Genomic DNA, 25,256 nt, shown 5'->3' with positions numbered 1-25,256 from the left:
ATTTGTGCCTAATTTTATTTTTAGATAACTCATTTTGATATTTACTTATTATGCGAGGTTGTGTGGTAAAAACGTATGCGAATTGCGAAGTGTACAATTACAATAGGCCGAATGGAGAGAAGACCATTGATCGGCGCGTGATTTTGAACAAATGGATGGTAAAGATGTCCTCGATTAAAGTAAGATTTTCTCATTAACCGTAAGATATTTTTTATCATCAGCTCATTGATATTACATTTATGGAAATGGTTAAATGTACTTTGAAGTACCAAAGTGATTGGTTTATTATGAATCAGGTTATTTGCAGTTTTATTACGGCCCTGTGATATAAAATTGCTGCATCACTAAATCAACTCGCCACGTAAAAAGGTGCTTGGGACTGGGTGGAGAGCTTCGCTGTGGTCGAACGAAGCCGTGACTCGATCGCGAGGACAATTTTGGCCGTGCTTGTCGGGGCAGTGAGTGTGTCTTGCCTGGTAGTTGACAGCCTCTGCATGGGTTAAACATGGGCTGGCCAGTGATACAGACTCTCCATGATCTAGACTAGTCTAAAAACCATGGAGGACAATGCTTCATAGTTCATACATGTTTGTTAGACAGCTGGCAGCTAGCTGTCTGTTTTGAGAAGGTTTTTTAACATTTTGTTTTATTTAATTCTCCTCGTACACATCACAGACGAACGGCTCGCGATTGTGCAGCCTCCATATATTTAGGTATGTGACAAAAAAATGAAAATAACCAAATGTGAATGAATTTGGTATCATTTGAAAGCTCTTAAAAAGACCTTTCAAATGATACCAAGAACTAGTCTAATTTTCATTAAGAAATGATAAAGTTATTCCAGTTTAAGTCACGCATATTAATCCACATTTGTGGTCATTGTCTTAATGTAAAGTCAAAGGAGTACGGAGCCGATTTTTGTGACCATTTTTAATCCAAGTCTTGACAGGCTCTTCTTTGTTTTTGAGCCCTATGAAGTAATTTAGGTATCAATGGAAAGGTGAAAGAAGGCTCAATTGATGTGTAACTGTAATCATTTCATCTTGTAATTTTTCTTATGTTTAAAACAAGGCTCGACATTAGCGGTTGCCCGGGGCCACCAAAAATTCATCTCGGGCAACCATTATTGAAAAAATGTTTTGGTGGCCCGAATCGAGCAACCAATAATTTTCAAAGTAGCCCAATTTTTCTCCCGATTTTGCATACATTTATCAACTTTCTACAGTTCAATTTGCAAGTCAATTCGTCATGCGCCTTTTTTGTCAATCTACACACAAATACACACACAAAATTGCACAGTCATGACAGTATGTAGACCTACCGCTAGCATACAGTAACTATTATTCATCCGGCTGTCTGGCTGAGCTTTGCATGCGTGAAACCACTGCAGCTGGCTGTGCGCTAGCAGACTATTCAGACTCAGGGAGCTGCGATGCGAAATGTTACTGCTAAGAAATCTTCCCCAGAACTTTGAAAATCTACGTCAAAGTCACATTTTACACCGATGACATGCCCTTCTACAGTCCATATTACTGAAACCTGATAATTCGCAAGCATTAAAAGGAGGAATTATGACCTCTGTTTTGACTCAAAAAGACCGATTTCCAAATGCATTAATACACATAAAACACATAGGTGAGTACATCACAGTCCCACATGTGCATTTGTATGTATGTTGATATTTGGTTTATTTTCGAAGCTGTCTTGAATAGACAGCTTCTTTCTTTCTTGTTTATAAATGACTTCTTAAACCACTCTTAAGGAAGTAAATACTTGGGAAGGCATTTTATTGATATGAAATGTGAATTTTTTCCATCATTTTGTCAAAAATAGGGAAGGAATTTTCTCACTGTTTTTTCCAGATACATTGCCGTTTTCTTTTTTTTTTCTGTCATTTTTTTACAGTGATTAAACCATTTATACCCCTTCCCATTGAATATGCCTGATTAAAGAACATGTTTCTACTGAATAATAATAATAATTTTCCCCATTTTTTCTGATAATTTTGTCTTATTCATTTTTCTTACATTTTCTTTTTTTTTCAATTCTTTACAATCATTTCATATTCACAATGATAGAACAATTTATATTACCACAAAATAACAGCAAGCACAATTTACATACAAGATGTACAAAGAATAGTGGTACGTGGTAGTGACTGCAGAATATTTCAGTTTGTTTTATTCATTTTTAATTAATGTTTTTCTTTATATTTTTCGGGCCACCAAACTTTACTAATGGGCCACCAAAAAAAATTATTTGAAGGTTTTGGTGGCCCGAACGGGCCACCACCAAAAAAAGTTAATGTGGAGCCTTGTTTAAAATAATTTCTTCTAATTCGAATTAATCATGCAAATTACACAAAATCACAATTACTCGCCTGATTTTTTGCCAAATGAAGGTGATCATGATAGATAATATATATAATTTAGTTGGCATCAAAATAGCATCATGTGGATAATTTCCTAAATGAATTTGTTTTAAGTATTGTTTTTGTAATTTCTAATGCATTTCTTTGTTTTTCTGATATAAATTACAAGCCTTTTTCAACCTAAGTATTGTCTTTTTTAAGTCTTAATTCAAAGCAAAACAAAAAACAAGGGGGAAAAAAGATAACAAAGCTCTAAACAACAACCACACAGACATCAAAGCTCCAAACAAACACTAAACACAAGAGAAACAAAAGTGACACAAAAACGTGTACCTATCCCGTCCCCATTTTCCAGTTTAAAACACAACCTCTACCTGCACCCCTATTAAAAAAAAGAAGAGTAAATGAAAAATAGTAAAATTAACAATAATAAAAAAAAATAAATAAATACATGACTTAGACCCATCTGGAAATTAATTATTCTTTCCTCTGAGTTTTCATGTATTTTCTTACAAGAGTAAAAAAAATAGTAAAAAAAAATTAACTTAAAGTTCTTGCATTTTAATTAAAAAAAAATCAACATTTAAGATATTCTCCCTTCAAAAGCAAGTCCAGTCTCCAAATAATGAAACATGACCAAAAAAAATAGAAAAAAATAAACAATACAAAACTTTTAAAAATAAACTAAAAAGTGTTTTAAAAAAATAAATAAATATGAAAAAACATAATTTTTGCATTTTAATTAAAAAGTCAACATTTATGATATTCCCCTTTCTAAAGCAAATCCAGTCTCAAAATAAGGGAATATGATTGAAAAGTTTCAAAATATATATTTTTCTACAACAGAAAAATAGAAACACTATAGATTTTGCATTTTGATTTAAAAAGTCAACATTGATATTCCACTTCCAAAACTGAAGAATCCAGTTCCCAAATGATGAAACATGATTGAACAATCAACCATCTTGACTCTGTAACCTTGGGAGGAAAGAATGTTTTTGTGACAAAATGTATGTATTAAAATCAATATCAAAATAATAATCTATGGTAAAATGACAGGAATTTATGAAAAAGGCACAATATAGAGTAAACAATTCACCGCTCCCATCACCCAGCCAACCGCATCGGGCAGCTTGACTGCCGAGAGACCGGCTGTGACAAGGGTACCCCAGGGAGCTCCCAGTATAATGCGCGCGCGGTCATGCAGCCAATTTTTGCTTGGCACATACATGTACAGAAAGTATCGGAGCTAAAAAACATTGTTTCGGTAATCAAATCACTTAGATATTTCATGTGCAGGTAATCGAATAAATATTCTACATAGATATATAACATTCAAAACTATACATACCTTCCTTTTTTGAAATTCAAGGCATCAAATCCGTCTCCAATCTTTTGATGGTCGTATCTCAGTCCTTGTTTATTCATGATTTATGCTCTAAAAAAAGCACTGCTACAGCGATTTTAGCAGAGACATGCACTGTGCACTCGAACAAGAGGCTGAACGATAGCGCGGTGCAAGGAAATAATCTGCGGAAGCGCGGATTGTCACGTACCTAATATATTTATTAGGGGGTTAAGATAAATAACAATGCACAATCCCCCCAACGGGGCTCATCGATTTTTGTCTTTATTTCATTAAAAATATACAAAAAGAACTGGACCAAAATAGATTAGTATTCCGTTTTGGCCAGAAATGCACCAAATTGGGAAAAAAATAAACTTAGAAGGAAAAAAACGTCTACCTCGCATTCCTCGGCTGTCGCGCAGCTCCCACTTCGAGCTTCCCTTGTTTATCCGAACTTAATACATAAACATATGGCCATTGAGTTCCTGTACAGATCGAGTGGATCCTACACTGTGCTACAGAGCTCAGCAGAACAACCAATATAACAAACCAAAGTTTTGGTCTACATGCATGTATGAATTCCTAGATTTTTTGGCATGAGTTTCCTATGAAAAAAAAGTAAAATTTAAATAATTTAGAGTAAAACTAAGTACCCAAATTTCGGACACTTGAATTAAGTTGAGCATAGATCTAAATTTGATTGGACCAAAACATCATTGTCCATTGAATCAAATAAAAATCATGTGTAAAATTTGTCATTAGATCTGTTTCGTCAGGGTTGGCAATTTTTTTTATTTAAAAAAAAATTTAATATAATTTATTTGATTTAAATCAATATTTTTTTATTTAAATCAGATTTTTTTTTTATTATTGACAATATTTTCTAAAACAAAGTGGAAAGACCAAAATATAACCCCTACTCTGAAATCATAAAAATCATGCATTTTACAACTAAAATTATTAACTTTTCTATTTCATAATTAAATCCAGCCAAAATATAATTTATACAGGATGCATGTACAGCATGTATGTAATTCATGATGAAGATGCTGTTTCTGCATCCTCTCGTGTAGTGTATTTAGCTCCTACTGACTGGTTTGGTCAAGTTGAGGAACTGCCATGGTACAGCTAATACTGCAAAGTTAGTGTTCCTATTCAAATCTGAAATGAGGATCAGTTTCTTTGGAAGAATTCCATGACTCAGACTCACATTCTTGAAATAGACACATTCTCGATTTTCAAGCCAAGGACTGAAAATCATGTGTTTTTGTCTCACCTGCGAAGCAAAGTGAGACTATAGGCGCCGCTTTTCCGGCGGCGGCGTCAACATCAAATCTTAACCTGAGGTTAAGTTTTTGAAATGACGTCATAACTTAGAAAGTATATGGACCTAGTTAATAAAACTTGGCCATAAGGTTAATCAAGTATTACTGAACATCCTATTAGAGTTTCATGTCACATGACCAAGGTCAAAGGTCATTTAGGGTCAATGAACTTAGACCATGTTGGAGGAATGAACATCGAAATCTTAACCTGAGGTTAAGTTTTTGAAATGTCATCATAACTTAGTAAATATATGGACCTAGTTCATGAAACTTGGACATAAGGTTAATCAAGTATCACTGAACATCCTGCATGAGTTTCACGTCACATGACCAAGGTCAAAGGTCATTTAGGGTCAATGAACTTTGGCCGAATTGGGGATATCTGTTGAATTCCCATCATAACTTTGAAAGTTTATGGATCTGATTCATGAAACTTGGACATACTAGTAATCAAGCATCACTGAACATTTTGTGCAAGTTTCAGGTCTCATGATTAAGGTCAAAGGTCATTTAGGGTCAATGAACTTTGGCCGAATCGGGGTATCTGTTGAATTACCATCATAACTTTGAAAGTTTATTGGTCTAGTTCATTAAACTTGGACATTAGAGTAATCAAGTATCACTGAACATCCTGTGCGCGTTTCAGGTCACATGACCAAGGTCAAAGGTCAATGAACTTTGGCCATGTTGGGGTTTTTTGTTGAATAACCATCATATCTCTGTAAGTTTATTGGTCTAGTTCATAAAAAGTGGACATAAGAGTAACCATGTATCACTGAACATCTTGTGCGAGTTAGAGTAGTATTCAAAGTCAGCACTGCTGCTATATTGAACCGCTTGATGCAGGTGAGACGGCCAGAGGCATTCCACTTGTTAATGGAGAAAGCTCCATTTTTTTTCAACCTCCTTTGGTATTTGGAGCTTTTTTTTATTGTTTAAAGCATTGATTTGCAAGCCTGTGAGTGACTTATTGGGAAAAGGCTGCAGGTTTATTTGAATTATTTCTTTTAGTACAATAAACTTGGAGTTGTACATGTTTCAATGCAAGTGATCAATCATAGTGGAAGTGGAGTAGGGGGGCTAAGTGGTAACTGCTTATGAAGGATTTATTTATGTTTTAATGATATATAATTGATAAAATATTTCTATTTTGAGTAAAAAAATAAAACTGCCACAAATAAAAATATTGACAATCATTTGTACATGTTTCAATGGAAGTGATTTAAATCAATGTTTTTTTTTTAAATCATAGTGAAAGTGGAGTAAGGGGTTTTAAACCGCTTATGAAGGAGAATGTTTTGATAATATAAAGTTGATAAAATCTTTCTATTTTGAGTAAAAAAAGTAAAAGTGCCACAAATAAAAATATTGTCAATCATTTGTACATGTTTCAATGGAACCGATTTAAAGCAATGATAAAAAAAATCATAGTAAAAGTGAATAAATATACATGTAGGAGCGCCTTGAACACCTAGCAAGGTGGATACGTGCACTATACAAATCCTATATTATTATTATTGTCAATCATTTGTAACATGTTTCAATGGAAGTGATTATAAATCTTTCTTTTTATTTAAATCATAGTGAAATGGAGTAGGGGCTTTGAAATACTAGAGAATAATTTGGGATTACATCAGCTTGTTCATTGCTTATTCATGCAGAGAAATGTTTCGCTGACATAATAGAAACTTTGTTTTTCCTGTTCTGACTTTTATTAAATTTTCTTTGGTTAAGTTATATAAATTTCAGGCTTGAGTACATGTACACCTTTAATTATACCATTGTTTCTTTTAAAAAAATCATTTTTGTCTCACCTGCGAAGCAAAGTGAGACTACAGGCGCCGCTTTTCCGACGGCGGCGGCGGCGTCAACATCAAATCTTAACCTGAGGTTAAGTTTTTGAAATGACGTCATAACTTAGAAAGTATATGGACCTAGTTAATAAAACTTGGCCATAAGGTTAATCAAGTATTACTGTACATCCTATTAGAGTTTCATGTCACATGACCAAGGTCAAAGGTCATTTAGGGTCAATGAACTTAGACCATGTTGGAGGAATCAACATCGAAATCTTAACCTGAGGTTAAGTTTTTGAAATGTCATCATAACTTAGAAAATATATGGACCTAGTTCATGAAACTTGGACATAAGGTTAATCAAGTATCACTGAACATTCTGCATGAGTTTCACGTCACATGACCAAGGTCAAAGGTCATTTAGGGTCAATGAACTTTGGCCGAATTGGGGATATCTGTTGAATTCCCATCATAACTTTGAAAGTTTATGGATCTGATTCATGAAACTTGGACATAATAGTAATCAAGCATTAATGTTGTAACCCGCAAGTGAAAACCCGAACCGTACCGTCCCGTATAATCCAATAATTTGCAAGCGGGACCCGCTGACCCGTCGGGTTTTAACCCGCAAGTCAATTTATCTTTGAAAAATGAAAAACATTATTTCTGCAATCCCCACACTATACAGGCTCAAATCAGGAAAATATATGTCTACTACTACCTAGCCTAGAGTGAATTTACTTACAATTTGCAAATTCGCCTTTTATTCCGGAGAGAAAATGTTTTTTGGGTGAATTTGTACCACGAAATGGGTCCGCTCTGATCTCGAAATTGAAAGCATTACGCAATTAACGCCTCGGATGTTTATTGGTCTAGTTCATTAAACTTGGACATTAGAGTAATCAAGTATCACTGAACATCCTGTGCGCGTTTCAGGTCACATGACCAAGGTCAATGAACTTTGGCCGAATTGGGTGTTTCTGTTGAATTACCATCATAACTTTGAAAGTTTATGGATCTGATTCATGAAACTTGTACATAAGAGTAATCAAGTATCACTGAACATCCTGTTCGAGTTTCAGGTCACATGATCAAGGTCAAAGGTCATGTAAGGTCAATGAACTTTGGCCATGTTGGGTTTTTTGTTGAATAACCATCATATCTCTGTAAGTTTATTGGTCTAGTTCATAAAAAAGGGAAATAAGAGTAACCATGTATCACTGAACATCTTGTGCGAGTAAGAGTAGTATTCAAAGTGAGCACTGCTGCTATATTGAACCGCGTGATGCAGGTGAGACGGCCAGAGGCATTCCACTTGTTCATCAATGCCAATGTTGCTCAAAGTTAGTAAATTTCTAACTTCTCTATTGTACTTTGCCTTTTCAGTTTGTTAACTAACTTGAGTAATGAGAACAAGCTATCAGTCAGCATTCAAGGGGATATTTGCATTTAAAAATCTTTTAATTTTTTTTTTTTTTTTTTCAGATTTTTCTAAAATGGCCAGTGAACAATATGTGATTCCTGAAAAAATGTTGAAGGAAAATGTTGCAAGTAGCTGATGGCATTATTTATAGAGTGCTTGGAATTCCAGCTTGAGTGCTCGGTAAAAGCGTCAGCAATCTGCTGATTAAGTATACCTTGCCGATAATTAATTGGACATCATGGCTGCAAATGGTGAGAAAACTGCAGGTGAGACGAATGGCAGTGAGGCTTCAGGAAACATCCTGATAAAACCTGATGGTGATCACCAGGGTCAAAGTGGCAACCAGGCTGCAGGAACAGTTCGTCTTGTGAGTGGAGCCACAGGTGGAGGTGGGGGTGTCCCCGTGCAAGTCCTGACCCCTCAGATGCTAGCGAGCCTCTCACAGCAAGGACTCATCATCCAAAACGACGGCGATAGCAAAGGAATCCTGCAAGCCGTCAAACGGGCACTGCCATCATCTTCTGCAGAGCAAACTGTAACAAAGGTTGTGATCACGCGCAACCCTGGGAACAAGACGTCCTCTGCGAACGCGTCCGGCACGAACCCTTCTTTTAAATTGCAAGGCGATTCCAAGCTGCTGGGGAGTGGGTCGCCCATTAAGGTCATAACTGTGTCACAAGGAAGCAACATTCCAAAGGGTGTGGTCATTGCAAGCTCACCTAGTAAACAGACTATCGCTCCATCAAATAAGATTGCACTACCTCCCGTCAAAAGCCCTGGAAAGACAATCATGCTCGCGAGTTCCACAACGCCGAAAAAGATTGCACCTGCATCAAACTCTGGCACAGTGGGGCAGACTATTTTAGTAAAGGGGAGCATGGGTTCGACTCCAGGAACAATCACATTGAGCTCGGGGGCTGTAGCCAAGGTCATCAATGTTATGAACACAACTGTTGCCTCATCAGTAAGTATACAGTATAAAGTACATGAAGTTATACCATTCAATCATGTTCATGTCATCTTCACAAAATGTTTTTTAAAGTAAATATCCCAGCAAAAATAATAATGATAATATATAACCTTTATAAGGCACTAACTACGGGTGTTTCTAAGGGCACTGTTATGGTTTGTACTTGGGAGCTAAAAAAAATGACACAACTAATACTAATAATTTTATTTCATTCGTCTCGAGAGGAGACTAATTGAGATCCCGCCTCACACGTGCGCACTCATTATCGCTTCTTGAGGAGGTACTAGGGAGTAAAGAAATGAGATCTGTTAGATATTTTTGGGGTTGGCCTTTGAGAAATTTGTAGGTGAGAAGGAGAACTTTGAAAGAGATGCAGTGATGTCTAGGGAGCCAATAAAGGAGACACAGAGTTGGGGTTATGTGCTCTGATTTCCTTCTGAGACAGACTACTCTAGCAGCAGAGTGTTGAACCCGTTGAAGTGGAACAAGGTACAATGTATGTATGAGGGAGGTTGGAAAATACTGAATTGCAGTAATCTAGGTCACAGGAAACAAATGCATACTATAGTTATGGGTCGGTCAAGTAATTTCCTATTCTTTCCAATTTTGAAAATAAATGTTGAACCTTGAAGACTGGATGATTTGAAGTTCGATGTTGACCATTTAGTATTGATGTTGGGTCAATTTTAGCATCAAAATAATTTAACAAATCTTAGACTGGTCGTGAGAAAATTCTTACTCGATGTTGAGCTATCAATAGTGTTATTTGGACTGTTTTTATAATCAAGCAAGCAGTTTTTGAGCAACATCTTTGAACAGCTAGCTATCTAAGACTCCTGTTACTTTATGCTTCGGGTGTGAAATTGATCTCGATGCCGGCGTTGTAGCCACCATCACTCCTGCAATTTAGAGCCACCTCATGATCAATAAATGTGTGTTACACATGGTCTGAGGCCCGCAATTGTGTGTTTGTATTGTTTTCGCATGGTTTGTAGCAAAAACTTTTGTTTGCTATCACGCCACTTCTGCCTTTGTTATGTACATACCAATTGCAGGACTGATGCTGGACTGTCACCAGCTTTATACCATATCCAGAGCAGGACTCAGTTTGAGCTGGCGTTAGTGCGGCTTTTTAAAAGAAGGAGGGGGTGTTACACATATATCGAGCCACCTCCAGGACTGGCCTCGTCCCATTTTTTAGGCATTTGTAACAAGGGCCTATATTTGGCTTCCAACACAATACTTTATTTGCTATTGACAACAATTCTTTGTGTTGAAGTGATTGGCTAACATTTTGTGATTGAATTAAAGAAAGAAAAAACAAGCACATTTTGATGTACATGTATGGAAATGCCTAGTGCAGACATAATGATTGTTTGAAAATAACAATCTGATAGTATCATACTATAATGCCAGGAAGTGCTTCTAAATTTAGTTTTTAAAATAAAGTAAAACAAAATTCTGTTTCAACTCCAGTCCTTCTGACATTCATTTTAATTTTATGTTTAGATTTAAACATGATATTTTATTGATAAAAATAATAACAATATGAACCACACTGGATAGTATGAAAAAAATCTTAATGTCTCATATTGAATGAGATTAATATAATGGGCTCTTGTATTGTGAATGTATGTCGCATTTGTACACGTACAGAATTTAGATTTTTTTTTTTGGGGGGGTGTGGTTCAGGTTTCATTTGTATAATTACATGTACATGTACGTTGTATGTTGACCTTTTCTTACATGTAGATTATACATGTACTTGTATGTCTTAAATGAACCTTGGTTTTACATCAATGTTGATGCTACATGAATCGTATCAAGTGGGGACAAGAACACATATATATATATATATATATATATATATATATATATATATATATATATATATATATATATATATATATATATATATATATATATATATATATATACACTGTACATGTAGGTACATGTAGTGTTTTTTATAGAATGATGGCAATCCCATGCCAAAGTTGCTGGGATAACGACTCCCTTGTCATTGAAATTGTGTGCGTTAAACGTTTTCAGCAGGTATCTGGAGTCGCTCCTGGCTCGGCTGTCCCCGTTCAGATCCACACCGCAGGTCAAGTGCAGCCCCAGCTAACCCCAGGTGTGACCACCCTCAGACCAGCGGGCAATCTCCCTGGTCAAGGGAATGTCCAAGCGGTCAGTATGCCAGGGAAATCATTTCCAATTGTCCGACTCGTGACTGTTTCAACAAACACCACCACCACTGCAACACAAGGTAATTAAATAGAAAAAAAATGCTTATAGTTTTAATGAGTATTCATTAAATAAAAAAATGTCTTTGGTTGTATATAAATGAATAGACAGTACGTGCTTGGCAATATGTGTGTATTATGTAATTTACACGTGTATTGCCCATCGGTAGAAAGATCTAGGACACTTTAAAGGTCAAGTCCACCCCAGAAAAGTGTTGATTTGAATGGATAGAGAACACTTTAAAGAGCGTAAACGCTGACACTCATCAAAATTGGATGTAAAATAAGAAAGTTATGACATTTTAAACTTTCGTTCTTTTTTTCGCAAAACAGTTGTATGCACTCAGTGATATGCAAATGAGAGTCCATGTCCCTCACTATTTTGTTTTTTATTGAAGCATACAATATTTCAATTTTTTTAGATATGACAATAAAGATCAATGTAACTGAACCGCTAAATATTAAAACAATGGTACATATGTGCGCAATATAAATACTCTACTATATGATTATTTTTATTATTATTACATGTAATTCACATGTTTAGGGAGGAATAAAACTATGGAATTGGTCTCGTCGCGCTGCGTCCGCCACCGCTGTGCACAGAGATTTCCTTGTGAGTGCTCCATCAGCTGCATTTTTTCTCCGATCATTTTCAAATTTGGCATGAAGGTTGAGTATGGTATAGCGAAGCCACCTATTGATTTTGGTGTGGGCTGAGACATCGTTGCCATGGCAACAAGATTTTTTTCTGGAAATAGCAGAGATGTCCTTGTGAGCGCTCTACCAGCTGCATTTCTTCTCTGATCAATTTAATGTGGCATGAAGGTCCATTACGGTAAAGCAAAGCCGCCTATTGATTTTGGTGTGGGCGGAGACATTGTTGCCATGGTAACAAGAGTTTTTGTCTCGCCCACCAGAGGTGAAGGCTAGACTTAAGGATCCAAACGTTGTCCATCCGTCACAAACCTTTAATATGACACATAACTCCACAACCGTAAGTCACTTTTCAATTAGATTTGGATGATAGATGGACTTGGGGGACCTGCATGTTATGCTTAAGTCTGAGGTCATATGGTAAAAGTCAAAGGTCATTTTCATATCAATGTTAAAGTTTACATGCTGGACACCTAACTCCACAACTGTAAGTCGCTTTTCAACCAAACTTGGACGGTAGATGGACTTGGAGGACCTGCATGTTATGCTGCAGTGGGAGGTCACATGATAAGGTCAAAGGTCATTTTCAGGTCAACGTTAAAGTTTACATGCAAAACACTCTTATGACACCTAACTCTGCAACCATAAGTCACTTTTCAACCACACTTAGATGGTAGATGGACTTTTGGAAATGCATGCTAAGGTCAATGTTGCCATTATAATTGTATTTATTTGTCAAATTTCTGTGCGAGCTCTATATATCGCAATGACAGATGACCTGGTGGGTTCGGGGGATAGGAGAAAATTAAAATATTTCATAATTATAATGAAATACACAAAAATAATGGATGTTTTCACCAGTCCCCTATATTGCATACTGACCAGGCTGTGCATATTACTGCTTTGTAGAATTAAGTGAAATTTTCTGATTTTACATCAGATTTGGATAAAGTTTTCAGTGTTATGCTTGTTGAATTTTTCTCCTTTTATTCAAATCAACTTCTTGAGGGTGGACTTATCTTTTGTGCTTACATGTATAATGATATACTTATATGTGATACTGTACAATGTAGTCACTTTCAACTTATTGTTTGTGACATGAAATGTACACATGTACAAAGTTGCCTAACCTAACTATTGACAAGACCCACACTTGCACATAGATTTGTGACACTCTAGGTGTAGATCATCCCCGTTCCCCCCATCCCACCCCCAAACAATAAATGTAGGGTCACTGCTTGAGTCTCTGCCTAGAGCACTCATCAGTCTAATAGGACAGACTGAGATGATCTGTATTGTAGACCCTTGAAGATCTATGTGTACTCACATGATGGCAGCGGAAGAATCACAAGTCAGTATCATCATAAATATTAGGGCATCATGGTCCAATGGTCTGTTGTCTGTCAAAGAGAGAGTTGTGGGTTCAAATCCCAGCCATGGCATGTTTTCCTTTGTCCGTGTGTTGCTCTCAACCCAAGTGAGATGAATCAGTATTGAATGCACGCACTGGAAATACATGTACCATCTGGGGCTAAAGCCAGGGTTATGTGTCTTTGGATAAGCTAATAGATAAACAATGCTTAACAAATACATGTTTATTATTACAATGATAAAGTGCAACATTTATATCGCGCTTAATAATACAGTGTTTCGTAGCACTTCATAACATTACCTTGAATTTAGCAAAGCTACTCTGATGAAGCACTCAAGCATTCAAGGAATTTCTTCCTATCGGGTTACTCCTTTGCTACACTTGGGCGGAGAGTGGCAAATGTAGATAAATGCATTGCCAGAGGATGGAAGTGCTGCGGTTTGAATTGAAACCCTTGACCTTGTTTTGCAAAGTCCAGAGACTTATCCACTGAGCAACAACACTTCGACCAATAATAAAAACTATTATTATAATTACATATATTTCTGTACAGCTAAGCCAGTCATCCAGCTGGCCAACGCCAAGCCCATCGCTCCAGCCCCTGTCATAGCTCAAGCCCCAGCCCCCGCTCAGGCCCAAACCCTCTCTTCCTTGACCACACTGACCTCCACTGGTCAAGTTGGAGGGGCAGCCCCTAGAACTATCAACATACCCATAGCACCGGCTCAGGTAAGTTTGTTGACCTTTGTATTAATCATATATTAATCATACTACACATAGTTCATTGACCTTTAATAGTATCAAGCAAAGGTTTTATCCAATGGTGATACTAGTTTTACAATATAAAAATCTTAAATTGTTAAGCAAGACCAAAAGGGACTATTATTAGTGAGTCCAAGAAAAGTGTTCTGAGCCCGATAGCATATAAGTTACTTTTATCGTAACTTTGCCATCCAGTGGTAACTTCCTGATATCCTTGATTCTGATTAGCTGATCAGCATTGTTAACATTGGATGGAAAAGTTACTATAATAGTAACTTTTATGCATCAGGACCCTGGTGCAATTAAGTTAAATAAATAATATTTTCATTTTCCAACCTTTAAAGTATACTATTGAATAAAAAGATATGAAATACTCTTCAGTAGCCTACTCTTCAGTTAACACTCTGCTTGTTCCCATATTTCTTAAGAAAAAGCAGGGTGTTACGATTTTATCTCTTATTCAAGATTATATTATTGCAGAATAAGGGAAATCGATAAAGTACAGCTAAGAAAACATGCAAAATCGTGCAATTAGAGAGTGATTTTTGAAAGGAGATCATTCTTGGCATTTTTGATTTTGCCATTGAAATTGATGCGCAAATATTAGTTCGCAGCGCGATGCTTGAATCGCTCATTATATGGTCTCATATTATGTGGTTGAAATAAGCACTTGGTATGCAGGTAACCATCAAAACAACATAAAAACAACAACAGCTAAACACCAAACAGGTGAAATAGCTCATACTACCTCTTTGTCTCACAAACAAAACAACCAATCAGATTACAAAATTCATGAGAAAAATGACCAACTTAGAGTTCAAATGTTATACCACACGTTTCAATAAGTAGATATCTGTTGATTAAGTCTCATAATAAAAAAAAATACCCTAACTTTGTATCCCCTTCTCATAATTTCAGTATATTGTATGGTATTTCTAAAGATGCCACACCTATTCAGCATCATTATCAATTTCTTCATTTGTACATGTAATAGTGAAAGTACATTCTAACTCTCCATTCTAGAATGTCAACAAAGGCGCTGTACAAGGAGGGACTGGTAACCAGCCACGGTTCATCATGCCGGCCAATGCCCAAGTGAAGATCATTAATGCAGGAAAACTGGCACCAGGCACCACGCTGTTATCGGCAGGCGGTAATCTACTGCAGAGCTACGCCGTGATACCGGCTCACTACCTTTCACAGGTGAGTGTGTTTTATCACGCCCTCTGGAGTTGAAGGTTGGACTAAGCGATGTGTGGAGCATTGTGGTTAGTCCCCTGACCCTGAAACAGAGGGTCATGGGTTCGACTCATTACATATCGTGGTAACCCTTCATGTCTTCTGAGTTCCATGATTTTTTTTCAGTTTTCTCGGTGGTAAAGGAAAATATATTAATTTTCATCATATTTCCTAATGTTCTCTTTCAGACGGCGTCGAGTCAAGCGCAGGCGACCACCCAGTCCAGTTCTTCCTCCTCATCCTCCTCCCAATCCAGTAGCACCAGCAACATCCAGCCATCACAGCCCCAGCCGGCCCCCATCAAACACCCCAGCACAGCCAATAACGGGTAAGTGGCACACCAGCCATGTGTGGAAATGGCCGCTTGTGACCTACCACCCCCAAATCAACAATAAGTCGCCGAAAGTGAATTTTTTAGTATTTCATTGAGTTTTAAAAAGCACATCTTAAGATTTAAAATCATACGTGGTCTGTCTCTATTGATCAAGAATAAGTCACACAATTACTTGATTGTATGTAGGAGAATTCAGTAAGAGTAAAATAAATTGATGCAGTGGTTGACATGTAAATGTTCATACTTGGGGTGACACAACATTTGCTCCTGTGACAATTGCTTCAGGCTTAATTTCGTTTAATATGTAGGGTTAGGGTTGCAGTAGGGTTTTATATTGGGTTAAGGGTAATAGGTTTAAGCTTAGGGTAAGGTATAGTGTTATAGAGTTTAAGTTGGTAATTTGATTCGTGTGTGGAAGTTAGAGCGGAGCAAATGTCATGGAACCTTACTTGGATAATCAGAAGGTTTTAATTGCTCTGATTTGTGCCACAGTAAGATATGACTGCAGTTAATAAATCCATGACCCCGTCTTACAAAGAGTTGAGATTGTTCCGATCTATCGCAAATATGGATGGCCAGCAATGCAACATAAAAATTCTAGATATGAATGTATATCCTTAAAGTCATTGATTTCTAGACAATTTGATGTATTTTCCCTTGTTTACAAAGGGCATTTTGCAGATTTCCTGTAGAAAAAATTATGACACTGATGGATTTCCATAGAGTTATGATTGATTGGATCAATCATATCTCTTTGTAAGACGGGGCCCAGGGCCCTGTTGTACAAAGAGTTACAATTGATCCGATCAATCGTAACTATAGAAATCCATCAGTGTCATGATTTTTTCTACAAAAAATTTGCACAATGTCCTTTTTATTGAATTTTCAAGAAAACGATGAATGCATGAATATACATCACAGCTAGAAAATATTTTGAACAAACGTGCATAATAGATGTTGACGTTGCTGGCCATCCATAGTTGCTATCGATTGGATCAACTGTTTGTACAACAGGGCCCAGGTGTCCATGAAGCAAATATCCTACTAGAATTTGCAATGAAATGCATTGCAAATTACCTTTTCAGTTAGATGAACATGAGGAAGTTTAATAAACACTTCTCACTATCAGCTCTCACATTTATTTAATTGAAAGTGTATTTCACAAATACTTATTAGTAGTAACGAATACAGAATATGATTTAAAAAATCGAATCAAATCATTTATTTTCACAATGATATACAAATATTACAAATTAGTACAAAATAGGAAACACACACAATTTAAAATGAAAAAGAACCAAGTAAGGGATTCAAAACATAATATAAAGAAATGTACATTATTGTGGAGGAGACAAAAGCAGACATAATTAGTGTTAAAATCAGGCACCCAACATAAAGTAGACATTTAGTGCAATCAAAATAGACATTTTTTAACAATAAAGAGTATATGAATGTGGCTCTCATTTAGAACTTTTAAAATATCATTTAAGAAAATCAACTCGATCATATAGGTATCATACCATGTTACAAATAAATGAAAATGCAAAATAATAACATAGGAAAGAACATGAACAATTCAAAAATCCAACCAAAAATAGCTTAACTGGTAATTTTAAAAGTAAGGATGAGATTTTAAATTCTATTTCAATTTTTCTTTTCAGGATGTTGGCTGGAGATGGGACTGGAAACAGGCCACGCAAACCTTGCAACTGCACCAAATCTCAGTGCCTAAAACTGTAAGTAAACTGGGGTCCTGTTACACAAAAATTAGCAATCGATCTTAAAGTTGATTTGAACATTTGATGCTCATTATGATCAATGCAATCAAGTATTAAAAGTTAGCCCTAAGATCAAACGCTAAGCTTTCTGTTATTGATCCCTAGATGCTCAATCGGTTGACCTTTACATGAAAAGCTGTCAGCTTAGACAGGACTGTTGACAATAGAGTACCGAAGTGTGATGTCATGATGTCATGACAACGAACCGGCTGGTTCTAAACTGAGTCGCCGCTGCACGATCCTTTATACACATTTGTATTTGCAAAAATGTGATGTGTTTTGTCCCTGAATGTTGCCATCATAATGAGAGTCATAACGGGGCGTCGTTTCATAAAGCTGTTCGTAAGTAAAGCGCGACTTTAAGAATGACTGGTGATCCTTTCTTGTAGTAAATGGGCGATGGTTTGGCGCATAAGAAAGGATCATCAGTTGTTCTTCAAGTCACTCCTAATTTCCGAACAGCTTTATGAAATGGCCCCCGTTTTCATTTGTTTGGAACCAGGCCGCCATAACACCATGGCAACTGACGTCATCACTTCGGACTCTATAGTAGAACAAATTGATTAATTGCATTGACCACAATTACATCATTTTCAGAAAATCAAGTATACGTTCCATTGCTAGGCTTTATCATTGCCCCCTGGATTCTCTATCGGGCGATTCATTCATGAAAGTTGTCTGTATAGACAAGCTGTCAATCTGAGACTGTTGACAAGCAGGGCCCTGTCTTACAAAGAGTTACAATTGATCCAATCATTTATAACTATTGAAAGCCAGCAACGTCAGCATCTTATAAATGCATGTTTATTCAAAATATTTTCTGGCAATTTGGAGTTTTTCACTTTGTTTACAAATGAGAACACACCAAATTGTCAAGAAATCAATGAATTTATGGATATACATTCATATCTAGAATTTTTTTAATTGAGCCCCAGAACAAACTTGTGATTAATTGCATTGACAATGTACAATCAATCTTAGAAATCAAGCGTATGATTAATCGCTATTTTGTGTTCTGGACCTGAGATGCTCAATCGTGAGACCTTTACAAGAGTGTTGTCAGCCTAGACAAGTTGTCATTCTGAGACTGTTGACAGTGGTAAAACAAATGATGTTATGATGGATTGCATTGACCTCAATATACAACCAATTGTGAAAATCAAGCGTTATTGACAAGTTGTCAATATCCAACATTTACCATAGTCAAAGATACCTGTGCATTTCAGCCAATCAGAATAGATAGTCATCATAAATACTTGTTAGACTGTAAATGCAATACCTATTTTGCTAGTTAACTCTTCAATTTCACCTTTTCTACCGGAACCATTTGGCATATGTTTTTTTTTTGTCTCGCCTGAATGAAGTTTTCCAGAGGCCTCTTTGATCACTTTTCCTGTTCGTCTGTTGGTTTGTTTTGTTGAGGATGTTGGGGTCAAAAGGTCAAGTTTTTCTTCAGCTTGCTCTCATTTCTTTATCTCTGCATCAATTGTTCTTACATTTGGTAGAAATGATCCTAGGGTAAACCATAAGTGTGTTGGAGATAATGGGGTCAAAAAGCCAAGTTTTTTTCAAACTGCTCTCATTTCTTTATTTCTGCATTAATTGTCTTTACACTCGGTACAAACAACCATTTTGTAACACCATGACGATGATAAGGTCAAAGGTCATAAAGGGGTCAAAAGTTCATATTGCACATTTCATCAATCGCGATATCAGGCGAGACTCGTGAACCACCTCGTTTATGTAATTAAACATACAAACACTTTGGTAGTCATGTTATTTGATTCTGTTTAAATTTTTTTTTTTGAGATTGTTGCCACAACTGGTATTGATATTTAATGATAGAAAACATGACCCTTCTTCCATGCACCAGGTACTGCGACTGCTTTGCCAACGGAGAGTTCTGCCGCAACTGCAATTGCAACAACTGCCTCAACAACTTGGATCACGAAGACGAGCGAACCAAGGCGGTCAAGGCGTGCCTGGACAGGAACCCTATGGCCTTTCACCCCAAGATAGGCAAGGGGCAAAACGGTCAGACTAACAGACGGCACAACAAGGGGTGCAACTGCAAGCGATCGGGATGCCTGAAGAATTACTGTGAATGCTACGAGGTAGGATTGTGTTGCATCCTTGCACATTCTTACATTGCCTGTTATTGAAACACTGATTTCCTTTGGCAAGGGTTTGTCTCCATTTGCCACTCTCCACCCAGGTGCAGTGAATGGGGACGCGGTAGAAAATCCTTGCATACTCGAGCTTATCTACATCCTTTTGCATGGCTTTTATCTATATCAGCCACTCTCCACCCAGATATAGTAAATATTTCTTTGAAGGTATGCTAGTAATAATAATAATATGGAGCTTTTATATAGAGCTTAATACAGTACAGTTTCTAAGCGCTTTACAATTAAAACAGAACGTAAATAAAATAATTACAATATTAAATTTGAATAGAAAATTAAATAATAAAACATGTTTTTGATATTCTGGTGTTTGTGAAAATCATGCATATTTGTAGGAAAAAAAATTGTTTAAATACAGTGTATCTTGATGAAGTATTCATTTTGAAAGACAAAAGCTTTAATTTGTTGATTTTGTATCTATTTATTCAAGCTTGCACAAAGTTATTACCACTTTTTAATGTGCCTCCCATCTTTCTATTGTAGGCCAAGATCCTGTGCTCCTCTCATTGCAAATGTGTCGGGTGCAAGAACTTTGAGGAGAGTCCAGAGCGCAAGACCCTGATGCACCTGGCCGATGCGGCGGAGGTCCGGGTCCAGCAGCAGACCGCCGCTAGGACCAAGCTCTCCTCGCAGCTCCAAGACTACCCAACCAAGACCAGAGAGTTCAGCGATACAGGAGAGAGGTGAGGGCTGCAGGGACCTTGTGGTTTTAACAGGGAGGTGCCATGACATTTGATCCAGCGACAATTGCTCCGCTGTAAATTCAAAACACTAATGGAATGACCAACTTCAACCCTGGATTTAACGCTATACCCTATCTTAAACATAAACATAAACCTAACATAAAACCCTATTGCAACTCTAACCCTAATCCTATATCTTAGACAACATGAAGCAGTTGTCACTGGAGCAAATGTCATGTCACCATAATTTTGATCGTATCCACTTTTGCTATTAGGGATGACGCTTTTCAAATTTAAGTTTGAATTCAGACATTTTCATCCTATTTTTGGCCATAGAAAACACCTTTTTGTGTAGGAAAAGGTTAAACCTAGACGATTTTCAGACTTTTAATCAATCAGAAGTGGCATCCCTGTTTCGGAGGCAACACTCTCGTGTCTGAATCCTCAAGCCAATGAGAGCAAGCAAAGCAACCACAGCTCGGACTATGTGGAATCTCTTATCTTAGAAGAGTTTGTACTTCACCAGTCATCTAACTCCCTCTCTTTGTTTCTTCTGCCTCGTTAGGTTACCATTTTCATTCATCACAAAAGAGGTGGCAGCAGCACTGCAGCGTTCAATGGCTTGAGCAGATGAGAGCAAGCGAAGCAACCACAACTTGGCCTATGTGGAATCTCTTATCTTAGACGAATTTGGACTTCTCCAGTCATTTAATTCCTTCTCTTTATATCATTTCTCTCGTTAGGTTACCATTTTCATTCATCACCAAAGAGGTGGCAGAGGCAACGCTCCAGTGTCTGATGGCTCAAGCCGATGAGAGCGAGCGAAGTAACCACAGCTCGGCCTATGCGGAATCTCTTATCTTAGAAGAGTTTGGACGCTGCATACTTCAGGTTATCCACTCTGCCAGTAAAGCAAAAGGTATTATGGAATGGGTATCATGTGCAAGTATTTATTGGCCATGCATCTGGAATAATAATAATAATACGACGTTGCTTGTATAGCCCATATCACTACCCAAGGGCGTCTCTATGCACTTAATAGAAAAATAGACAAAGAAGAGAAGATTAAAGCTAATTGTAGACTGTCTCAATCATAGAATCGCTTAAATAAGTTTTAATAACAAAAAAGTAACTGAACATCTGGTAATTACTTACCCATGGTTGTAAAAAACCAAAAATTCCACCATTCCATAAAACAAGTCATGCACAGGTTTGTTTGTGCATCAGTAGGTCTAGTGAGCATGCAGGAACTATGGAAACTAGTCTAAACCCACTGGGCTAACAGTTCCATAGTTACCTTATGCTCACAAAATGTACCGATGCTCTCACATATGTGCATCATTTGTATACTGACTTCAATTCTCTTAAGGGGATTCCAACTCTTGATTGAAAGTTGGTTTTACTGGAGAAATGAATATAGGTGAAGCAGGTAGCTAAAATTTTGAACAATATCGGACAAACAATAAGTAATTGTGCATTTCTAAAACTTTTAATCGTATTTCAAATTGGCCACAATTATGATGCCATCTAGATGTAGGGTAAGGACTGAACTCTTCAATTTTATCTATTATTTTTATAATTGCTATTATTATTCATTCGACCAATATAAACATCACAAGTACAATACGGTACATCAGAGAAACAAGTACAGTAAGAATGTACAAACAGATATGTAGGAGGGGCAAGTGGGTGGGGGGGGGTCAAAAATGAAATGCAACACTTTTGCCTGGAGGCATGTATCCCCCACACATGCCACTCCCAGAACATAATTATAATAGATAAATTCTCTTCAAAAAATTTTGCTCATGAAAAATGGGGGACGGGATAAAATGGAGAGCAAACAAAAAGCTAAACAAAGATTGAGATGGATTTATAGGATTTACTAACACAAAATTAATCAAATGTCATTTTGTTAAAATTCAGGTCAGATATTATAAATTCTGACTAATTTTGCTTTTAATTAGCTGCATGAGACTGGTTGATAAACTATGGAAAAAATTCTACAAATAGGATTGATTGAAAAATGTGAATTTTGATGGGAAAATATCAATTTTGGAAATAGTGAATACTAATTTGTTCTTCCAAAGGCTAGCAGCTTTCTCGTATGTCTTTTAACGAAATTCATTATTTCTTTATCTTGTCGGTTATACAGGTGTGAATCCTGAGTAGTGTCTTCCAAGTTCTTGTGAATACTCTATCAGCGTAGATTCATCACCAGGGGAGCATTTCATCAACTTTAAGTGTCCGACAAGTTGTCAGCTCTGACAGTTTTCCTTGAATCTGATTGGCAGAGAAGCACAGTTACTATGGCAACTGTTGGATGAAATAGGACTTGTCGGGTGTAAAACATCTGACAAGTCCTTCCATGAAATCCTCCCCAGATATCTCCAGTACAGAATACATCACGGCAACTACCAGGCTTGTATCATACTAGGGCTCCTTGAACATAATTCTTCCAATCAGGGAGGTGTTTCACAAAGATTTAACTGTGGCTAATGACGCATGGCATGAAGGTTGCGATCAATTGCAAGTCTATTTTCAATCCCTGAATAATTCATCTGTCTTGTACTTGATGTAAATTTGTGATCGATTGCCGATCTGCTTCTTGTAAGAAGGAGTGTAATGCAGGGGCCGTTTCATAAGTTGTTCGCAAGTTAAGAGCGACTTTAAGAACTACTGGTGATCCTTTCTCGTGGTAAATGATAACCAAAAAATTTCATTTGCGATGGTTTAGCACATAAGAAAGGTTCACCAGTTGTTCTCAAAGTCGCTCTTAACTTACGAACAGCTCTATGAATTCTTACAAAGAATTGCGATTGATCCGATCAATCCCAACTATGGACGGCCAGCAACGTCAACATCTATTATGCATCTTTGTTCACAATATTTTCTATGATGTATATTGAAGCATTCATTGTTTCCTTCCTTTTTCTTTCTCTTTGTTTATGAAGGACATTATGCAAATTTCCTGTAGAAAAAATTATGAAACTGATGGATTTCCATAAAATTATAACTGATTGGATCAATCGTAACTCTTTATAAGGCGGGGTCCTGGATTGCTACAGCTAAAATTGATCTATTGTAAAATAACAAGCAAACATTTGCAATTGATTGCAAATATTTTCTTGCAACACCCCCTTAGAATCATGCATGCTGACGCACTCATGATATTCAACGCACAATCTTAGCATGATTTGACCAATGTGGCGATGCCTTTCACATTGCACGCAACTGGGATTTCAAGTGTGACTCCAAGTCACACTTAACTCTTTTGTGAAACACCCCCCGGTCTCACTCCATTCCTCCGGTGGTGGAAAGTACAGTATCTTTTTCTAAATGCTCATGTACAGTTTTGATAGGAAAAAGAATTTTGGTGTGAAGTGACAAGTAAAGGCTCACATTGCCATGTGTGAAAGCCAGATGTGAGATCAACTGAAAATTTGCTTGTGAGATCTGTTAAAGTCACTTTAGTTTTGAATTGAGGATACCATGTAAGGTTTGCTATTATAACCTATGCTAAATTTCCTCAAGCTGACCAGTACCTGCATTATGCAATGATAATAGCAGGGCCCAATGGGAGAACAGTTTTCAGAACTGAAGTGGCTTCCCTGGGTAAATATACCTATATGATTATTATTATGATAACTTGCAATACGCTCTTGCTTAAATAGACCTCTAATTAGAGTATACTTCGTTATGTACGTAGGCTGGTTAAATTCATATTGAGGATTTTATTCTCTCTTAAATTACAATCAGAGAGTTATCATACTCTTTGTATTTATTCTGTGAAAACATCCACGTCTACCCCTGCATCAAGTTTGATTACATATTGAAACATCAAAGCATAAAATTGATAGTATTTCTGGGGATGTAAGAAGAAAATAAGAATGAGAGAGCTGGTGACTATGTATATCATTGTATGAAATATTCAACATTTCAAATATTTTCTCTGATAATTAACACGGATGAACTTCACTGTTAAGATGTTGGAAGCATTGATGAATCAATAAAGGGCCGGTTTAATTTTTATCAGACCTGCATGAAATGACAACTATGTTGTGTACTAGCATATAATGAAATGAAAAAGAATAGTGTGTGTAACGTCATTGGCTCCTTTATTTGCATATCACTCTTGTGTGTATCACTTGTTTTGTGAAATCAAGCAAAACTTTTAAAGCCTGGCTCACATTACATTATCCATTGCTACCGGATTTTCAAAGAAAATGTATTACTAGTAGCACATGATTAGATCATTCCAATCTATAAAATCTTAATCAAAATTCCAAATAAATGATGAATACTGAAATAAAAATTTCAGTCTATTTCGATACTGCCTGTAGGAATAAAAGGAAAATTCAAATCCAAATCTTCATGATGACATCATCAACGGCTGCGGCAGGCAGCTGATTTTGTCTTTACTCCGGCCACTAGGCTTGCAGCAAAGCATAATTCTTTTTCTAGTTTTTTAGTATTCCAAGCTTTGTGCCACACTTAAATAACACAACTTTACTTCTTGTAATTGTCACATTTAATGCAAAATGTGATTAGTTCCAAAGTTGCGTCTTATCATGCAGTGTGCGGAGGGCTTAAATGTCATGAATCTCTTATTCTACATCTGATTTTGATGAAATGTTCACTGTTATGCCTGGGTTTTTTTTCTCTGTTTATTCAAGTGAATGTTTTGTTGATAGAGCGCCCCCTGCTCACGTTTGAGAGACATAGGGAATACAATTTTTTTGTACTCCTGAGACGCCCTCGAAATGCAC

At 36.8% G+C, this 25,256-nt stretch overlaps 1 protein-coding gene across 3 annotated transcripts; it reads left to right on the top strand.

Moving 5' to 3' along the window:
* The first annotated feature begins 95 nt into the window (after positions 1-95).
* LOC121431803 (protein lin-54 homolog) lies at positions 96-23,281 on the top strand. 3 transcript variants are annotated; one of them, XM_041629512.1, is made up of 11 exons: positions 96-179; positions 8,326-9,227; positions 11,286-11,502; positions 14,062-14,237; positions 15,294-15,473; positions 15,698-15,837; positions 17,505-17,579; positions 19,495-19,735; positions 20,291-20,490; positions 21,234-21,409; positions 22,643-23,281. In XM_041629512.1, the coding sequence occupies exons 2-11, from the start codon at positions 8,502-8,504 to the stop codon at positions 22,657-22,659; spliced, it is 2,148 nt and encodes a 715-aa protein (XP_041485446.1). In that variant the 5' UTR covers positions 96-179; positions 8,326-8,501; the 3' UTR covers positions 22,660-23,281. The 3 variants fall into 3 exon arrangements, with proteins under 3 accessions (XP_041485446.1, XP_041485447.1, XP_041485445.1); XM_041629513.1 differs by having other exon boundaries at positions 119-199; positions 11,289-11,502; XM_041629511.1 differs by having other exon boundaries at positions 126-199.
* The last annotated feature ends 1,975 nt before the right edge of the window (positions 23,282-25,256 follow it).

This window comes from Lytechinus variegatus, chromosome 18, assembly GCF_018143015.1.
Source record: "Lytechinus variegatus isolate NC3 chromosome 18, Lvar_3.0, whole genome shotgun sequence".
Classification (NCBI taxonomy): Eukaryota; Metazoa; Echinodermata; class Echinoidea; order Temnopleuroida; family Toxopneustidae; genus Lytechinus; species Lytechinus variegatus.
This window is presented reverse-complemented; position numbering and strand designations above follow the sequence as displayed.